At 46.5% G+C, this 20,203-nt stretch overlaps 2 protein-coding genes across 4 annotated transcripts in view; one reads left to right on the plus strand and one right to left on the minus strand.

Moving 5' to 3' along the window:
• The window catches only part of SFXN2 (sideroflexin 2), a 60,010-nt gene extending 43,153 nt beyond the window's left edge, over positions 1-16,857 (minus strand). The window contains exons 1-2 of the mRNA XM_077258658.1: positions 16,765-16,857; positions 14,232-14,411 (exon numbers count right to left, since the gene is read on the minus strand). Coding sequence (XP_077114773.1) covers positions 14,232-14,392 — 161 coding nt within the window. The 5' untranslated portion in view covers positions 14,393-14,411; positions 16,765-16,857. The remainder of the gene's footprint in view (positions 1-14,231; positions 14,412-16,764) is intronic.
• A 117-nt stretch (positions 16,858-16,974) lies between these two features.
• Positions 16,975-20,203, plus strand: part of ARL3 (ARF like GTPase 3) — a 63,877-nt gene continuing 60,648 nt past the window's right edge. For all 3 annotated transcript variants that reach the window (XR_013214485.1, XR_013214484.1, XM_077258659.1), the window contains exon 1: positions 16,975-17,160. Coding sequence is in view for 1 of the 3 variants with exons in the window: in XM_077258659.1 (XP_077114774.1) it covers positions 17,158-17,160 (3 nt within the window). In the remaining 2 variants the exon portion in view is untranslated. The remainder of the gene's footprint in view (positions 17,161-20,203) is intronic.

Here is a 20,203-nt window from a genome sequence, read left to right on the forward strand (position 1 = left end):
AATTTGTCCTGAGTGCGCTGATACTCCATATGTGGGGGGGGAACCACCGTTTGGATGCATGGGAGGGCTCGGAAGGGAAGGAGCGCCATTTGGAATGCAGACTTAGATGGAATGGTCTGCAGGCGTCACATTGCGTTTGCAGAGCCCCTAATGTACCTAAACAGTAGAAGCCCCGCACAAGTGACCCCATTTTGGAAACTAGACCCCCCAAGGAACTTATCTAGATGTGTTGTAAGAAATTTGAACCCCCAAGTGTTTCACTACAGTTTATAACGCAGAGCCGTGAAAATAAAAAATCTTTTTTTTTCCCACAAAAATTATTTTTTAGCCCCCAGTTTTGTATTTTCCCAGGGGTAACAGGAGAAATTGGACCCCAAAGGTTGTTGTCCTATTTGTCCTGAGTACGCTGATACCCCATATGTTGGGGTAAACCCCTGTTTGGGCACACGGGAGAGCTCGGAAGGGAAGGAGCACTGTTTTACTTTTTCAACGCAGAATTGGCTGGAATTGAGATCGGACGCCATGTCGCGTTTGGAGAGCACCTGATGTGCCAAAACAGTGGAAACCCCCCAATTATAACTGAAACCCTAATCCAAACACACCCCTAACCCTAATCCCAACAGTAACCCTAACCACACCTCTAACCCTGACACACCCCTAACCCTAATCCCAACCCTATTCCCAACCGTAAATGTAATCTAAACCCTAACCGTAACTTTAGCCCCAACCCTAACCCTAACTTTAGCCCCACCCCTAACTGTAGCCTTAACCCTAGCCCCAACCCTAGCCCTAACCCGAACCCTAATGGGAAAATGGAAATAAATACATTTTTTTTATTTTTCCCTAACTAAGGGGGTGATGAAGGGGGGTTTGATTTACTTTTATAGCGAGTTTTTTAGCGGATTTTTATGATTGGCAGCCGTCACACACTGAAAGACGCTTTTTATTGCAAAAAATATTTTTTGCGTTACCACATTTTGAGAGCTATAAATTTTCCATATTTTGGTCCACAGAGTCATGTGAGGTCTTGTTTTTTGCGGGACGAGTTGAAGTTTTTATTGGTAACTTTTTGGGCACGTCACATTTTTTGATCGCTTTTTATTCCGATTTTTGTGAGGCAGAATGACCAAAAACCAGCTATTCATGAATTTCTTTTGGGAGAGGCGTTTATACTGTTCCGCGTTTGGTAAAATTGATAAAGCAGTTTTATTCTTTGGGTCAGTACGATTACAGCGATACCTCATTTATATTATTTTTTTATGTTTTGGCGCTTTTATACGATAAAAACTATTTTATGGAAAAAATAATTATTTTTGCATCGCTTTATTCTCAGGACTATAACTTTTTTATTTTTTTGTTGATCATGCTGTATGGCGGCTCGTTATTTGCGGGACAAGATGTCGTTTTCAGCGGTACCATGGTTATTTATATCTGTCTTTTTGATCGCGTGTTATTCCACTTTTTGTTCGGCGGTATGATAATAAAGCGTTGTTTTTTGCCTCGTTTTTTTTTTTTTTTTCTTACGGTGTTTACTGAAGGGGTTAACTAGTGGGCCAGTTTTATAGGTCGGGTCGTTACGGACGCGGCGATACTAAATATGTGTACTTTTATTGTTTTGTTTTTTTTAATTTAGATAAAGAAATGTATTTATGGGAATAATATTTTTTTTTTTTTTCATTATTTTGGAATATTTTTTTTTATTTTTTTTTTACACATTTGGAAATTTTTTTTTTTACTTTTTTACTTTGCCCCAGGGGGGGACAATACAGATCGGTGATCTGCCAGTTTTCATAGCACTCTGACAGATCACCGATCTGAGAGAAGTGCAGGCTGCTTCACAGTGCCTGCTCTGAGCAGGCTTCTGTGAAGCCACCTCCCTCCCTGCAGGACCCGGATCCGTGGCCATCTTGGATCCGGGTATGGAGCAGGCAGGGAAGGAGGTAAGACCCTCGCAGCAACGCGATCACATCGCGTTGCTGCGGGGGGCTCAGGGAAGCCCGCAGGGAGCCCCCTCCCTGCGCGATGCTTCCCTGCACCGCCGGCACATCGCGATCATGTTTGATCGCGGTGTGCCGGGGGTTAATGTGTCGGGAGCGGTCTGTGACCGCTCCTGGCACATAGTGCCGGATGTCAGCTGCGATAGGCCCCCCCGTGAGCGCCGCCGATCGCGCTGGACGTACTATCCCGTCGGTGGTCATACGGGCCCACCCCACCTCGACGGGATAGTACGTCCGATGTCAGAAAGGGGTTAAGTATCAATCTAACTATCATGGCCTTAAAAGTTAACTAACATTCAACATTTCTGATAAGTTATAGCCCCAATTTTGTAAGCTTAATCAATGTGGGTCCCATGACTCCTATTGATCACTTAATCCAAGTGGCAGAAATGTTAGGTGTCGAGTTCCCACCACTGCACAAGGTGAACTTCGAGCCACCTCTGCTCCGGTCTCCCATTCTTCTTTAGCCACAGTGGAGCCTGCTCAGCGGAGACGTCGGTCCCAGCGTCTGGCTCAGTCAGATACTGTGCGCTTGGTTACTGCTGATCTTCCAGGCTCAGCCATTGTAACCAGCATTGTTCAGCGGCGAGCAGACGCTCCTGGGACCAAGTCCTGCTTTTCCCCTTCTGAGCATGCCCAAGGGACGACCTCTCATTGGAGGTTGGGGGTCACATGCTCAGGTCCTGAAGCAGTTCCTATTGGACCACTAGGAAGGTCCTGCAGAGCTTTCTCTATAAAAGGTTCGCATGGCTGCATGGCTATGCGCCAGTATCAACTTATGTTTATGAGCTTAGCTACTTGGTGGTCTGTGTCAGCATGTGCTCAGGGTCGGCTGTATAGCCACTAGAATTCCGGCACCTCCGGAGAGGAGTTTGTGTGTGTGAATTTAGGGCTGGCATATAGCCACTAGAATTCCGGCACTTCCGGTGAGGAGTTGTTTGTGTGCTGTTGCTGACTGAACGACCACTGTATGATACCTGCTCCGTTAGTGAGCTGTGATCCTCTGTGAGGTTAACAGAGCACAGCATTACTTTTAATCCCAGCGACTCTGTGAAGCAACAGGGTTCGCTCCTATACAGACCGGGTGACGGAACCCTGTCTATTCAGGCATAGTACCGCCATATAGTGCCGCCATCTACTAGCAGCAGGTTCCACTCCTGCACGGTGGACCCCGGGCTGCGAACGCACCTATACTATCTCCATATTTACTCGGTGCGTTCCGCCAGCCCTAAGAGTATACTAGCACCAGGGTCTGGCTAGTAATGGCAGACGAACAGCGACTGCAGCGGTACATCCAGCAGCTGGAAGGCAGGTTGGCAGCTCTCGAGCGCACAACCTCAGCTGTGGATGTTACCGCAGTAGCTGTTCAGGCTGCTAGCTTGGCTGCAGCTAGTTTGTCCACTGCCATCTCTGTTCCGACCTTATCCCGCCTCCCGCTGCCAGATAGGTACTCTGGCGATAGCAAGTCATGCAGAGGATTCGTGAATCAGTGAGCGATACACCTTGAGATCCTGGCTGCACGCTTCCCCTAAGAGCGGGCTAAAGTGGGATTCATTATATCCCTCTTGTCGGACAGGGCGTTGGAGTGGGCTACGCCGCTGTGGGAGCGCGACGATCATGTGGTGCAGAGTGCTCTCCGGTTCCTGAGCACTCTGAAACAGGTCTTTTTGGGACCTCAAGTCACACATGATACGGCGCTCCAACTGCTGGCACTGACACAGGGCTCATCCTTGGTCATCCATTTTCCCGTCCACTTCCGGACTTTAGCATCTGAGCTGGAGTGCCCGGATAAAGCCCTCATCCCTGCATTTTGGAGGGGGCTGGCTGACCATGTAAAGGATGCCTTGTCCACTAGGGAGATTCCCGCCACACTGGAGGAGCTAATAGCTGTTTCAACTCGCATCAACCTTCGTTTTAATGAGCGAAGGTTGGAGCGAGCCTTCGCCATACCTCTGGAATCTCCGGTCCAGGCGTCCGAGCCACATGAGGCCAAGGAGGTGTCACGAGCGGGATCTAAGTCCCGTACCGCTCGTGCACTCAAGGTCTGTCATGTCTGCCGGCAGTCAAGACATCTTGCCTCCAAATGTTCCCAGCGGTCGGGAAAATGTCAGCGTCTAGTGGATGTAGGAGGTGGTACACTAGACACGGCGACGTTTTCCTCTAAACTTTCATTCAAAGGGACAATCACTTTAGGCCCAACCACTCTTACAGTCAAGCTTTGTGTGGATTCCGGAGCGGAGGGGAATTTTATGTCCTCTGTCTTCGCCAAAAGACCACGCAATACCCCTGGTGATGCTCGCCAAGCCGGTGACTGTACGAGTGGTGAATGGGTCGACTCTGCCCTCACAAATAACACACCAGACTATCCCATTTACTTTGTGCATATCTCCATCCCATCAGGAGATTGTCTCCCTGCTAGTCATTCCCGAGGGAATTGATGAGGTCCTGTTAGGGATACCATGGCTACGCTACCATTCTCCTCATATAGAGTGGTCCTCTGGGAGAATTCTGGGATGGAGTGATTGTGAGGGTAGATGTCTGAGGGAGTGCGTTCAGGTTGCTACAACTGAAGTACCCGCAGATCTTTCCTCTCTCCCCAAGCACTATTGGCCCTATGCGGACGTGTTCTCCAAGAGGGCTGCGGAGACCCTTCCGCCCCACCGCTCCTATGACTGTCCTATTGATCTCTTGCCTGGTGAAGAGCCTCCCCGGGGTAGAGTCTATCCTCTTTATCTCCCGGAGATGAAGGCGATGACCCAATACATGCAGGAGAATCTGGCAAGAGGATTCATTAGGAAGTCAGTGTCACCTGCAGGGGCGGGGTTCTTCTCTGTGCAGAAGAAGAACGGAGAATTACGTCCATGCATAGATTACAGGGGTCTTAACGCCATCACTGTTAAGAACAAATACCCTCTGCTTCTGATATCAGAGCTATTCGACAGGTTGCGGGGAGCAAGGGTATTTACTAAACTAGATCTGCGGGGTGCTTACAACCTGATTCGCATCCGTGAGGGGGACGAATGGAAGATGGCATTTAACACCAGGGATGGGCACTATGAATACCTGGTAATGCCCTTCGGGCTCTGTAATGCCCCTGCCGTTTTCCAAGACTTTGTGAATGATATCTTCCGGGATATGCTCTCCACCTCGGTCGTAATCTATCTGGATGATATTCTCATCTACTCTGCAGATATAGACTCCCACCGGACAGATGTTTGCAAAGTCTTCGACCTCCTACGGGCAAACTCCCTCTACGCCAAGTTGGAGAAGTGTGTGTTTGAGCAGGAGTCCTTGCCTTTCCTTGGCTATATCATCTCCGCCCAGGGATTGGCTATGGATCCTGCCAAGCTACAGGCTGTGATGGACTGGCAGAAACCCCATTCTCTCAAAGCGGTGCAGCGCTTTATGGGGTTCATTAATTACTATCGCCAGTTCATTCCCCACTTCTCAACTTTGGTAGCTCCCTTGGTTGCCCTCACCAAAAAGGGAGCAAATCCCAAATTGTGGTCGGAGGAGGAGGTTTCCAGAGCCTTTCTCTCAATTGTCTTCCGACAAGCCTACAACCTGCAGTAACCACCGATCGACCAAACCGCTGCATGACCAGCTCTACCCTCACCTACTGTATTCTCACCCATCCCTTGTAGATTTTGAGCCTTCGCGGGCAGGGTCCTCTCTCCTACTGTACCAGTTATGACTTGTATTGTTCAAGATTATTGTACTTGTTATTATGTATACCCCTCCTCACTTGTAAAGCGCCATGGAATAAATGGCGCTATAACAATAAATAATAATAATAATAATAATTAAGTCACACTTCGCTAGCGCTCCCATTTTACATCGCCCCGATGTTGATAAACCTTTTATTATGGAGGTGGATGCCTCTTCCTTCGGTGCTGGAGCAGTCCTCTTCCAGAAGGATGCTCAAGGTCGGAAGCACCCTTGCTTCTTCTTCTGCAAGACCTTCACACCAGTGGAGAGGAATTATTACATCGGGGACAGGGAGTTGCTGGCCATGAAGTTGGCTTTCTCGGAATGGAGACACCTCCTGGAGGGGGCTCACTTTCCCTTTCAAGTTTTCACCGACCACAAGAATTTGGTCCATATACAGACTGCCCAGCGGCTGAATTCTCGCCAGGCCAGATGGTCCCTGTTCTTCTGTTATTTTGGCAGTGCAGGGGTTAATCTTCTCAGTTGAGAGCTCCTGCAGTGTTAAGGCTCTCAGCTGTGCACTGATAGCCACTCCCATCTCCAATATAAACTGGGCCCTGGCTAGCACTCATTGTCAGACATAGCTTATGTTGTTATTGGAGGTGTTTGGTAGATTTATCTGTGACTGTTGCTAGGTTTTGAGTGTGTGATCATTTCCTTTCTTCTCCTACTTTGATTTAACCCCATCCTACACTCCACGGTGTATATCTCTTTTGTTTGAGTTTGTTGTGTGAGTATGTTTGTATGATTGGCAATTTCCTTCATCCCTGTTCCTATTACCTTGTTAGTCTGGTTGGTGTATTACGGTACACTACTACTCCCCTCTTCCCTGGGGGGGGGGGAGGGTACAGACTGAGGGCGGATTCAGGAGCTAAGGAAAGGTACGTGGCCCTAGCATCTTCACCATCAAAAGTAATCCGGGGAACAGGGCGAGTTACGGTGCCCCTAGTGTTAGGGACAGGGAAAGAGTCTGGTCCCAAAACACCCGACAACAGAGTCGTGACTCCAATTTTATTTACCAGGATTATATGCACATTGTATTTCTACTTCTTTATTTTAATATCGTTTAAATAAACTTCGGATTTTTATAGTTCTGGCGCTGGATTATACATCTATTCTCCACTTTTTCTCCACTTCTAAATAGAGGCTAGAATATTCCAAAATAATATATAAACATTTTATTATCTTTTAAGTATCAATGGCTTGAAAAGTCATTGCTAAGAATCTGCATTAATGTCGCAGCTGGTAGGGGGGCTATGAGCAGCATGCATATTAACCGATCATGCCAGCAATAAGAATTTTTACAGCAACGTGATAAATTATAGTTTTTTCATTCTCCTTTATTCACACTTATTAATTAGTACAATTGAAGACGAGAAATGGTTTTCAAACATTGAGGGTGGCAAAAGCAGGGGTTGAATGTGGGCATATTACCTGAGAATAACAAATCTACGGTATATCATACACTGGATGAAACCTATAGTTGTGCCATAAATGTATGTTTTTTATTAGGACTCTGGACAGTAGGCATTTCACTCCTACTCAATATTGTACCGATATATTTTTGGACTCTTCCTCACCTCTTTTCCCATTTTTCTCCTGTGTTTTTAACTTTAACCATTAGAATATGTATACAGTCATAGCCGAAAGTGTTGGCACCCTTTAAATCGTTACAGAAAACAAAGTTTTTTTTCCAGAAAATTATTGCAATTACACTTTTATTTCCTTTGTGTGTACTGGAACAACACACAAAAAAAAAAACAGAAAAAAAAGGCAAATTGGACATCATTTCACACGAGACCCCAATAATTAGCTGGACAAAATTGTTAGCACATTTCCAAAATTGTAGGTAAACAACTTTGTTTCAAGCTTGTGAAGCTTGTTCAAACTCACCTGTGGCAAGTAACAGGTGTGGCCAATATGAAAGTCACATCTGGAAACAGATAAAAAGGGGAGACATTGACTCAGTTTTTGCATTGTGTGTCTGTGTGTGCAGCACTAAGCATGGAGAATAGAAAGAGGAAAAGAAAACTGTCTGTCTGTGGACTTGAGAACCAAAATTATTGAAAAATCTCAACAATCTGGAGTCCATCTCCAGAGATCTTGAAGTTCCTTTGTGTAACGCCAGTGGGTTTATACCTTGATACTTCGGCGTTACTCTGCATGTCTGTGCTTTAACCCTTTCTCCTCTCCCCCTAATGTGCAGGGATACTGTTGTCTGTTACCTGTATGGATGCGGCTCAGTTCCCTGCTCCGCTGCGTAGCTGCACATGTGCTGTGATGTCTTTGCTCTGCTGCATGACCATCCGCATGTGCGGTCCCTGGCTGCCACTGTGGAAGCTATCCGCGGGTTGAGAGGTCTTCTGCAGCTGGTGCATGACTTTCCACGTGTGTTCAGGCTAGCAGTCGCTGCCAGGTGCCCTAAGCCACAGTTCTTGTCCTGTCTGTGCTGTCATGGTTTCTGTTTGTGCTTAGAGTGCGCGCGGCCACACCTACCCTGCTTTTATTAGGGTTTGAGTGTGCACCTGTGCTGCTCCCTCAGCCTATTGCTGAGGGGCAGCTTCTATATAAACTCCCTCTTTCCTGTTGGGTGTTACCAGAGTATTGCATTGTGTTTCTGAGTCTTGCCTTGTGTGTGGGGTATCCAGCTCCCGTTCTGTCTGCAGTATGTTCTGGGAGAGCTGATAACTGTCTTCCGCCTGTTCTGGGGGCAGAGTACCCAGATCCGCCTATCCTGGAGGCTCATATCCAGATCTGTTTGTGTTTTGTTTTTCCGCCTATTCTGGGGGCAGAGTACCCAGACCCGCCTATCCTGGAGGCTGCTTATCCAGATCTGTTGTGTTTTGTTTTTCTGCCTATTCTGGGGGCAGAGTACCCAGACCCGCCTATCCTGGAGGCTGCATATCCAGTACCTGACCCTGTCTGAACTGTGTCCTCTGTGTTATGTTTCTGAAGTCCTTTTGTGTCTGACACCCCATACCCAGTGTCTGAACTTCCTGGGCTCATCTTTTAAAGACTGAGTCCGGTGTTCTTGCTGAGCTCTTACTATGCTGTGCCCAGCCTGTCATGCGGTCCTAAACCCGTCCGGCCCAGGTCCAGTCCGGCGGTGCTTGCACCATCACGCTTGAGTTCCTTTGTAGGTCCGATGCCCGGAGCCTGACGGCCGTAGCTAGGAACCTGATGACTGCCGCTGCCTGGTTCTGTGCCATCCGTGTTCCAGTCGATGACCGGGGCTGCCACGCCAGTGACCTGATACCCTGTCTGTGTCCTGATGTCCTTCCTGTGGCCGATGTCCTGATGTAACTGATGCCTGAGCTGCCACGCCAGTGTTCCAGCCGATGACCTGGGCTGCCACACCAGTGTCCCAGATGTCTATCCGGTATTCCTGATGCCCTGCTTGTGTCCTGATGTCCTAATGTTCTTCTTGTGTCCGATGTCCTGATGCCCTGCCTGTGTCCTGATGTCCAGCCTGTGTCCTGATGTCCTAATGACCAGCCTGTGTCCTGATGTCCAGTCCGTGTCTTGATGTCCTGTTGTCTAGCTTGTGACCCGATGTTCCTTTGGTTCCCCGGGGTCCACCCTGTGATGACGTCCTTCTGGATCGGTGTCTGATATTCTCCTGCTGAGCCTGTGCTATGCCTGAGAGATGCCGTCCTAGTAAGCCCGGGCCAGATGACCCTGGACTGCATCAACCCATGTTGACCCCTGCCATCGTCTGATGTCTGTCCAAGGTCAGTGTCTGATGCTTTCCTGTTGAGCATGTGCTGCGTCTGAGAGTGACGCCGTCCTAGTATTCCCGTGCCAGATAACCCTGGACTTCATCAACCCGTGATGTCCTCCTGCCTTCGTCTGTTATCCTGAGACGCGTTCCGTACTCTGATGTGTGGAATCGGGATCCTGACATCATTATGATTTGTTATGTACTGTGTTTTCATTTAAGTAAACTTTGTTTCTTCATACCTGAAGTTGTGCGGTGTAATCTAGTTCTGCATATCGCCATCTTGTCCACATGCTCAGCTGCCACAGACTCTGCTCACTGTAGAGTCCATCCGTTCACCTTTTCTGCGTCGCACAAAGGCACGGTGGTTGGAGATCTCAAGTTTGAACTCATCGGACCAAAGTACAGATGTCCACTGGTCTAATGTCCATTCCTTGTGTTCTTTAGCCCAAACAAGTCTCTTCTGCTTGTTGCCTGTCCTTAGCAGTGGCTTCCTAGCAGCTATTTTACCGTGAATGCTTGCTGCACAAAGTCTCCTCTTAACAGTTGTTGTAGAGATGTGTCTGCTGCTAGAACTCTGTGTGGCATTGGCCTGGTCTCTAATCTGAGCTGCTGTTAACCTGCGATTTCTGAGGCTGGTGACTCGGATAAACTTATCCTCAGAAGCAGAGGTGACTCTTGGTCTTCCTTTCCTGGGGCGGTCCTCATGTGAGCCAGTTTCTTTGTAGCGCTTGATGGTTTTTGCCACTGCACTTGGGGACACTTTCAAAATTTGCCCAATTTTTCGGACTGACTGACCTTCATTTCTTAAAGTAATGATGGCCACTCGTTTTTCTTTACTTAGCTGCTTTTTTCTTGCCATAATACAAATTCTAACAGTCTATTCAGTAGGACTATCAGCTGTGTTTCCACCAGACTTCTGCACAACACAACTGATGGTCCCAACACAATTTATAAGGCCACGTTCACACGCTCAGTATTTAGTCAGTATTTGACTTCAGTATTTGTAAGCCAAAACCAGGAGTGGAACAGTCAGAGGAAAAGTATAATAGAAACATGTGACTACTTCTGTATTTTTCACCCACTCCTGGTTTGGGCTTACAAATACTGATGTAAAATACTGACCAAATACTGAACATGTGAAGGTGGCTTAAGGCAAGAAATCCCACTTATTAAACCTGACAGGGCACACCTGTGAAGTGAAAACCATTCCCAGTGACTACGTCTTGAAGCTCATCAAGAGAATGCCAAGAGTGTGCAAAGCAGTCATCAAAGCAAAATGTGGCTACTTTGAAGAACCTAGAATATAAGACATAATTTCAGTTGTTTCACACTTTACTGTTAAGTATATAATTCCACGTGTGTTAATTCATAGTTTTGATGCCTTCAGTGTGAATGTGCAATTTTCATAGTCATGAAAATACAGAAAAATCTTTAAATGAGAAGGTGTGTCCAAACTTTTGGTCTGTACTGTATATAAGAAAATATATGTAATTGCAATGATTTTCTGGAAAAAATACTTGATTTTCTGGAACATTTTAAAGGGTGCTAACACTTTCAGCCATGACTGTATATGTCAATGATATTCAAGGGGAATTAAAACATGTAAAATTATTAAGGAAAAAATAAAAAGTAATAGATCACTATTAGGGCTCATTCACATGTCAATTTTTTTATATTGTATGGGACAATGCACAGGCTGATTTTTTCGAGGAAAAAATCGGAGACATGATCGATTTTTATCAGAGCACAGAAAAAATAAATAAATAGGAAAACACTTGGATGAAAAATTATTTTAACAGACTGTCAGAATGAAGAAGGTAGAAAAACCTCTTTTTTCCTCCACGTTTGAGAATAACTGATGGCACTTGTACTACATGCTGATCAAACTTTGACCTGAGTCAGATCAAAATAATCTATTTTTCAGAAAATCGGACGTGTGAATGAGCCCTTACTGTGCAAATGTTGTATGCAAAAACACATACAACAATATTTCACAATCATTATAGTTGCATAAGAATGCTGCAGTAATTGACATTGCTTGTCTTTTCTATGAATGAGTTATTGCATCTACAAATTTTGTGTAGAGCCGGGGTCTCAAACACGTGGCCTGCAAGCGGTCTCTGAGGCTCCATTGTGTGGACCCAGGGCCCCTGAGACAATCGCATCAAGGGAGTCAGGGGACCGTCGATGTCAGTGCTTGCTTTCAACTGAATGTGTGTCCACGGACGCACATTCAAATGAAATGTATTGCCGCACAGAGACCAGATCTTTGCAATACCATCCGCCGGCCAATCAGAGTCCAGCAGCTGACCTCGGCGTCCCGGCACGGTCGCAAATTACGTCATTGCTAAGCGCCTTGGCTGTAGAGGAGGAAGAGGACGCTGTTTGCCGAGGGAGCGAGGTCTGGTGAGAAGAATGGGGTTTTTTTATGTGTATGTTAAGAGCGCAGAATGGGGGGACATTGTTACAAGATGGGACCAGGATGGGGACCTTACTATAAGATGGGACCAGGATGGGAGCATTATTACAAGATGTTACCAGGATGGGGCATTACTGTAAGATGGGAGCAGGTTGGAGGCATTACTACAAGATGGGACCAGGATGGGGACTTTACTATAAGAACGGACTAGGTTAGGGACCTTACTATAAGATGGGACCAGGAGGGGACCTTACTATAAGATGGAACCAGGATGGGGACCTTACTACACGATGGGACCAGGATGGGACCTTACTATAAGATGGTACCAGGATGGGGACCTTACTATAAGATGGGAAAAGGATGGGGACCTTACTATAAGATGGGACCAGGATGGGGACCTTACTGTAAGATGGGACTAGGATGGGGACCTTACTATAAGATGGGACCAGGATGGGGACCTTACTATAAGATGGAAAAAGGATGGGGACCTTACTATAAGATGGGACCAGGATGGGGACCTTACTATAAGATGGGACTAGGATGGGGACCTTACTATAGGATGGGACCAGGATGGGGACCTTACTATAAGATGGGAAAAGGATGGGGACCTTACTATAAGATGGGACCAGGATGGAGACCTTACTATAAGATGGTACCAGGATGGGGACCTTACTATAAGATGGGAAAAGGATGGGGACCTTACTATAAGATGGGACCAGGATGGGGACCTTACTATAAGATGGGACTAGGATGGGGACCTTACTATAAGATGGGACCAGGATGGGGACCTTACTATAAGATGGGAAAAGGATGGGGACCTTACTATAAGATGGTACCAGGATGGGGACCTTACTATAAGATGGGACCAGGATGGAGACCTTACTATAAGATGGGACTAGGATGGGGACCTTACTATAAGATGGGACCAGGATGGGGACCTTACTATAAGATGGGACTAGGATGGGGACCTTACTATAAGATGGGACCAGGATGGAGACCTTACTATAAGATGGTACCAGGATGGGGACCTTACTATAAGATGGGACCAGGATGGGGACCTTACTATAAGATGGGACTAGGATGGGGACCTTACTATAAGATGGGACCAGGATGGAGACCTTACTATAAGATGGTACCAGGATGGGGACCTTACTATAAGATGGGAAAAGGATGGGGACCTTACTATAAGATGGGACCAGGATGGGGACATTACTATAAGATGGGAGCAGGTTGGAGGCATTACTACAAGATGGGACCAGGGCAGGGATATTACTATAAGAATGGACTAGGTTAGGTACATTACTATAAGATGGTACCAGGATGGGGACCTTACTATAAGATGGGACCAGGATGGGGACCTTACTATACGATGGGACCAGGATGGGGACCTTACTATACGATGGGACCAGGATGGGGACCTTACTATACGATGGGACCAGGATGGGGACCTTACTATACGATGGGACCAGGATGGGGACCTTACTATACGATGGGACCAGGATAGGGCATTACTACAAGATGGGACCAGGATGGGGGCATTACTACAAGATGTGAGCAGGTTGGGGACCTTACTATACGATGGGATCAGGATAGGGCATTACTACAAAATGGCACGGACCAGGATGGGGGTACTACTACAAGATGGGACCAGGATGGGGACCTTACTATACGATGGGACCAGGATAGGGCATTACTACAAGATGGGACCAGGATGGGAGCATTACTATAAGATAGGAGCAGGATGGGGGCATTATTATAGGAACAGACTAGGTTGGGGACCTTACTTTACGATGGGACCAGGATAGGGCATTACTACAAGATGGGACCAGGATGGGGGCATTACTACAAGATGGGACCATAATGGTATCACTGAAAACGTCATCTTCTCCTGCAAAAAAACCCACAGCCCTTCATATTCAAGTTTTTCTATGTGTGGCCCATTTACCCGGCTGAGTTTGAGACCCCTAGTGTAGAGGATAGAAAGGAGAGACGTCTCAAAGTGACAGCCAAATTTTTTACTTGGGGGATAAAGTGAAGACAGGCCACATAAGTGATCTCCATAAACCCCCCGAATCCAACGTTGCATATTGCTGCACGCTCGCAAAACCTCCGAGACTGAAAACTGGCTCAAAAGAAAATCTATCAGCCGGGTTCCAGTATCGGTGGAGAGCAGTGCTGGCCTTAGAGTTTTGGCCCCTTCTTTTTTTTGCAATCGTTGTGGGTCTTCCCATCTGGACCACCATCAATCAAAACTTCTTACATGTCAAGACTTTTGTGCAGTTACAGTTTAAGCTGAAACCTCAAAAATACAAACTACTTGTGTGACGTCGCGACCAACTGATTTGAAATGATTCAATGCCGAGTATACAGTGGTCTGCGCACTTACCGGCACGCTTCCACAAGAATTTTTGCTCTGTCCAGCTCTTGCTCTGATACAACCACCGTCCTGGGGTCCGTAATATTGAAGAAGTGCTTCAACCTCCCCATGAATGTGCTCTGGTCCCATCTTGGGGCATCAATGTTATGTTTGGAAACGTCGACTTCCATATTTGTCAACCTGGTTTAACTGTAAATGAACAAAATATTACTATGGCCTCATCTGCAAGAAGGTTCAGTCATTAATTCCTCGCCCACTGCTAACTAGGTCCACAGACTTGTCATTTCCATTCGAGGTCACAAACACAATGCAGTGGTGTGCTACATGGTCAAAAAGCAGTTTTGTTATGTTTTTTACAAGATTTTAAAGGGAATCTGTCAACAGGTTATTGTTATATATAGTCTAACATCAGCATGAGGAAGGGGTAGAAAGGCTGATTTCAGAGATGATTCACTTAGAATACTGGGTCCAGCAATTGTGATACAAACACAGTTTTCCCTGCGCAGATCAAGCAGAGCTCTCAGAATGCTGAGCCCTGTATACCCCCGTCCACACCTCTGATTAGCAGCTTTCTATGTACATTGTATATTGACAGTAAGCAGCTAATCACATCTGGAGGAGTGGTTGGAGGCTCGAGACACTTAGTCGTCTAGCGATAATCTCCCGTTGATAAAACACTGATTTTATTGAAACATCAAAACACAACCTAGTAAGTGACACTTCACTAGAATCAAGATCTCTGCCCCTACATCATGCTGCTATCACATTACATTACAAAACCCTGCTGACTAATTCCCTTTAAGATGTAAAAAACTCATTGGGGGAACTTAACCTTGAAGTCTGTCATAAGAAACTGACAGTGATCATACACAAGGGGGGGTGTTCATGTAAGGCTATGGACGTGCTGCCTATGATTCCCCCTTGAAGAAACAAGTTTGTTGTAGTTGAAATGAGTGTAATGTGAGATGTCATGTAACATGTAATAAGTGTTAATGATGAGTAATGTGAACTGTTGTCACGGGGTTACTGCAATGGTGCGGAGCCAGAGGACCGCAGCGTCTGGTTGCTCCTACAACGCCGTTGAGAAGAAGGACTTCTCTGGTTTATTAAACGTGTTTATTTCTTCCAGCAGAACAGGGGTTAATCGGCCTTGTTGGAAATTCTTGTGTTTGCTCGGTTAGCCACTACTTTTCCCTATATAATCAGGGCTCTATTACTAGTCCTTGTCAGAGTTAGCTTTGTGCTGCATGACAATATGAGGGAGAGAAGTTGGTATGAGGAGGAGTTATTAGTCACTGTTGTTTGGTTTGGACGCTTGGCAATTCCTTATCCTTCCCTATTCTGGTTTCTTCCCCTTCCTGCACACCCCGGTGGATTCCTCTGTTATATGTGAGTGTATATTTTGTGTGTGGAGTTTTCAGTTTACCCTTGTCTTTGTTACCGTTTGTCAGGTTGGTGTACTGCGGTGCACAGTAGCGCCCCCATATCCCTGAGTGGGGGAAGGGGACAGACAAAGCGCTAACTCAAGAGATAAGGCAAGGGCGGTGGCCCCAGCATATTCATCTTCTATAGTTTTTACCCACTCCTGGTTTTGGCTTACAAATACTGAACGTGTGGACGTGGCCTGAGGATAGGGCTACTCTATTTTTTTTTAGTTTTCCAGTCCTATATCGTATAAATGTTGACTGAACCGACTATATTAATACACTGACTGTATGAATTGTAATTGCAACAGAAAAGAGCAAGAAATACAAAGTGTGTGTGTATATGTGTATGTATATATATATATATATATATATATATAGTATAGGACTCGAAAGAGAGACAAAAAAAAGCGGGGATGAGAAGTATGTACAGTATATATATCTATTCACACATACACTTGTGCTTCTGAGGCGATGGCCTTATCTACTGTACACACACGGCGAGTTCTCTTATTTGGGGCCAGATAAGTCCTCAACATGAGTTTTCTTGTGTAGATGACGTGGTCGAAGCTGCACCATCTCTAACTTTACAAAACAATTCAGAGAGCACAAGCGGATAGTGGAGATCCAGTGACAGTGAATCATTCCCCAGATAGATGACTGTCAGCGGACGGCTTATGGAAGCCATGGCCTGACATATCCGCACTCCAGCTGTAGGATTCACAGAGCCACCTTAATGTTTATGCTACAACCTCAAAGAAACCCCAGAACCCTCCTGTGCCAAAACCCCAAATCCTCAATAAGGTCCAAAAGTGGAATGTTTCTATGGCCACTGGGGATCTATAGGGGATTACTGAGCCCTGGATCAGAACAGGTCACTGTCACCTTATGTTACTCTTGGAGTGTCACTCACTCATGATACATTCTATGGAGAGTATTGGGATTCCCTGCGCATAGTCTGGAAAGTCCAGATCCAAAGTGATATTTGGACTCCCTGCTAAATGTTTCCTTCCAGCACGTGCTATAAGCAGTCACAGTCATACAGCCAGGAGACACGACACATAACATCCCCAGTGCCCATCTGTGACACGTGCACCCAGCTGCCCACTGTACCGTACCTGCACCACTGCGCCCACACTGCCAGCTCCGCTCTATACAAGCATGCACCACTAGCCATTCACACTCAACCCCTTCCGTCCACGCTAGCTACTTGACGCGTCATATCCAATCAGCAGACAGGATTTACACCTCCAACCAATAGAATGACAGCTCTCGGGCACCGCCTGCTTTACACTGTACTCATTTCTGATCGGCGAGTTAGATTTTTCGCGCATGCGCGATACAGATCCACAGTCAACTCCGGCCAGGTTTTATGGGCGGGGTGGAGGGCGTGGTTAGAACGTGTGTTTAGGCAACCAGTTTACGCAACGTGACACGCCCAGCGTCGTTACGCGTTACCAGCAGCTTGGGTGACGTAGTTGCCCCTGGTAACCTGGAGAGTCGTGGAGAGGATGGTGAGTGATGCGGAGCGGGCCGTCGGTGATCGGTGACGGTAGATCGGGATGGGGGGAGGGGAGGAGGTAGTGGGGATGGGGAGGTAGGAGGCTGGGGGAGCAGTGTGCGGTGGAGGACAGGGCTTTCCCGTTGCTGGGACGCCATGATGCTGAGGAGGATGGATCCTGGTGACTCACATAAGAGGATCTGCAGGGATTAGATGATCCAGAGCTGTGCCGGATCCCCCTCATCAATGAGCGCCTCCTGCATCTGCTGGGGGAGAGGGGTCTGCAGTCACCGGCTCCTGACCCTGGTGACCCCACATTAATGGTGGATGTTCCTCAGTGATCAGTGCAGGACCTCCTCACAGACGATCCTCCTCATTGATCGATCGTAGTCTGGATCCGGCTGTGATCAGAAATCCAGGCGAGTTCTGTAAAATCTCATCCGCGGTCCTGGCGCTATAATCCGCGGTCCTGGCGCTATAATCCGTGGCCCTGGTGCTATAATCCGCGGTCCTGGCGCTATAATCCGCGGTCCTGGCGCTATAATCCGTGGCCCTGGTGCTATAATCCGTGGCCCTGGTGCTATAATCCGCGGTCCTGGCGCTATAATCCGCGGCCCTGGTGCTATAATCCGCGGTCCTGGCGCTATAATCCGCTGCGGAGTTTAGTTACAGTTCTGGCTTTTCTCAGATTTCTGTTTGCAGCCCAAGTTTTATGATGTTATAAGTTACTGTAGTTAGTGACTGGGGGTCTTCTGTGTAACAACTATTGGGATAGTCCTGAGTCTGATGACCCCCCCAGGACAAGCCCCCCAGCCATCACCTGGCTTTCTACAGGGATCTCTCTGCTGCCAGCGATCGGCTCTGCTGAGCATTCAGACATGTTCACCCCTGCAGGTGTTTATTCCATTGGCTTGGTCCTTAGGTTCCCCCAACATCTGCTGGATGGGAGACCCCCATATACATCAGTCCTGCTAACATTGGTGGCTTCTGCCCACTTTCATCAAATGTGTATGGAACCTTCCCATTCAAATAAGGTTAATGTTGGCTGAGATTTTGACCTTATTATTCATCCATCATCTACAAATTTTGGGTGACGGCAAACTGCCAAAAATGTGATGTCAGGTTGTTTGTTGTTTTCTTTTCACTTCCCTTTGATAAGTGAAGTTACAAAAGTTTGGCATGTGGGGGATCACTTGGAACTAATCGTCTGGTTTGTTTATGGGCAGATCGTCCGCACCATGGATCGTCTGCAGTCAGACCAATACAGTTGGCTCGGTGATGAAATTCATGTAGAGCAAATTGTTATTCCTGTAGTAAAGGTGTCTATATTGTGCGATGTGTCAGGCCGCATAGTTGCCAGTCGGGGGTCTTTTAATAGCCTGTTTACATGGTCCAACGATGCTTGAGATGTGCACTGACCGATCTGTAATGTCACCATACTGTTACTGAAGAAGTCCGCCATACCGAAACTATTATACCAATAATAAACCACAAAAAGGGGATAATAACGCCACACAGTGACCATATAATATGACCGCCATCCTGTTACTGAAAAGCCACAGTGCTAGCACTGATATTACCGCCAGGGGCAGCACCTCTGCACTGCGCCCTGGTGTCCTGCACAGTAACAGTAGCTTTTGTTCCACCCCCCCCCCCCATAGTAACAGTATTCGTAAAAATAAAATATATTACAGCAGTAATAATGTCTCTCCTACAGTAATTATGTTCCGCAGCTACCACCATAATCTAATAATATACAGTCATGGCTGAAAGTGTTGGCACCCTTGAAATTGTTCCAGAAAGTGAAGCATTTCTCCCAGCAACTTATTGCAATTACACGTGTTTTGTTTTACACATGTTTATTTCCTTTGTGCGTATTGGGAAAAACACAAAAAAAACAGAGAAAAGAAGGCAAATTGGACATAATTTCACACAACAACCCCAAAATGGGCTTGATAAAATTCTTGGCACCTTTCGAAAATTGTGGGTAAACAACTTTGTTTCAAGCATGTGATTCTCGTTCAAACTCACCTGTGGCAAGTAACAGGTGTGGGCAATATGGAAATCACACCTGAAACCAGATAATAAGGGAAGAAGCTGGCTCAATCTTTGCATTGTATGTCTGTGTATGCCACACTAAGCATGGAGAATAGAAAGGAGAAGAAAGCTGAGGCATTGAGGACCAAAATTGTTGAACAGTATTAACAATCTCAAGGTTACAAGTCCTTCTCCAAAGATCTTGACGTTCCTTTGTCCACGGTGCGCAATATAGTCAAGAAGTTTGACTACATTTGAAGCTGTCCTGCAGGTTCAGGTTGCATCAGTGTCATCGCAAACTATTCATCAACATTCGAATGAAATGCATTGCTATGACAGGAGACCCAGGAGGACCCCACTGCTGACACAGAGGCAAAAAAAGCTAGACTGCAGTTTGCAGAAATCCTTCTGGGAAAGCGTCTTGTGGTTAGATGAGACCAAGATAGAGAATTTTTGTAAAGCACATCATTCTACTGTTTACCGGAAAGAGAATGAGACCGACAAAGAAAAGAACACAGTACCTACAGTCAAACATGGTGAAGGTTCAAAGATGTTTTGGGGTTCTTTTGCTGCTTTTGCCACTGGGTGCCTTGACTGTGTGCAAGGCATCCTGAAATCTGTAGATTACCAACTGATTTTGGGTCGCAACGTTGTGCCCAGCGTCGGAGAACTGGGTTTGTGTCATCAGTCACAGATCTTCCAGCAGGACAATGACTCCAAACATACTTCAAGAAGCCCCCAGAAATGGTTCAAAGAAAAGATCTGGAGAGTTCTGAAGTGGCTAGCAATGTGTCCAGATCCAAATCCCATTGAACACTTGTGGAGAGATCTTAAAATCCTGTTGGGAGAAGGCGCCTTCAAATACGAGAGACCTGGAGCAGTTTGTAAAAGAAGATTGGCCCAAAATTCCAGGTGAGGGATATCCCGTAAGAAGCTTGTTGCTGGTTATAGGAAGTGACTGATTGCAATGGCTGTGCAACCAAAGATTAAGTTATGGGTCCCAAAGATTTTGTCCAGCC

This window comes from Ranitomeya variabilis, chromosome 4 (assembly GCF_051348905.1).
Source record: "Ranitomeya variabilis isolate aRanVar5 chromosome 4, aRanVar5.hap1, whole genome shotgun sequence".
Lineage (NCBI taxonomy): Eukaryota > Metazoa > Chordata > Amphibia > Anura > Dendrobatidae > Ranitomeya > Ranitomeya variabilis.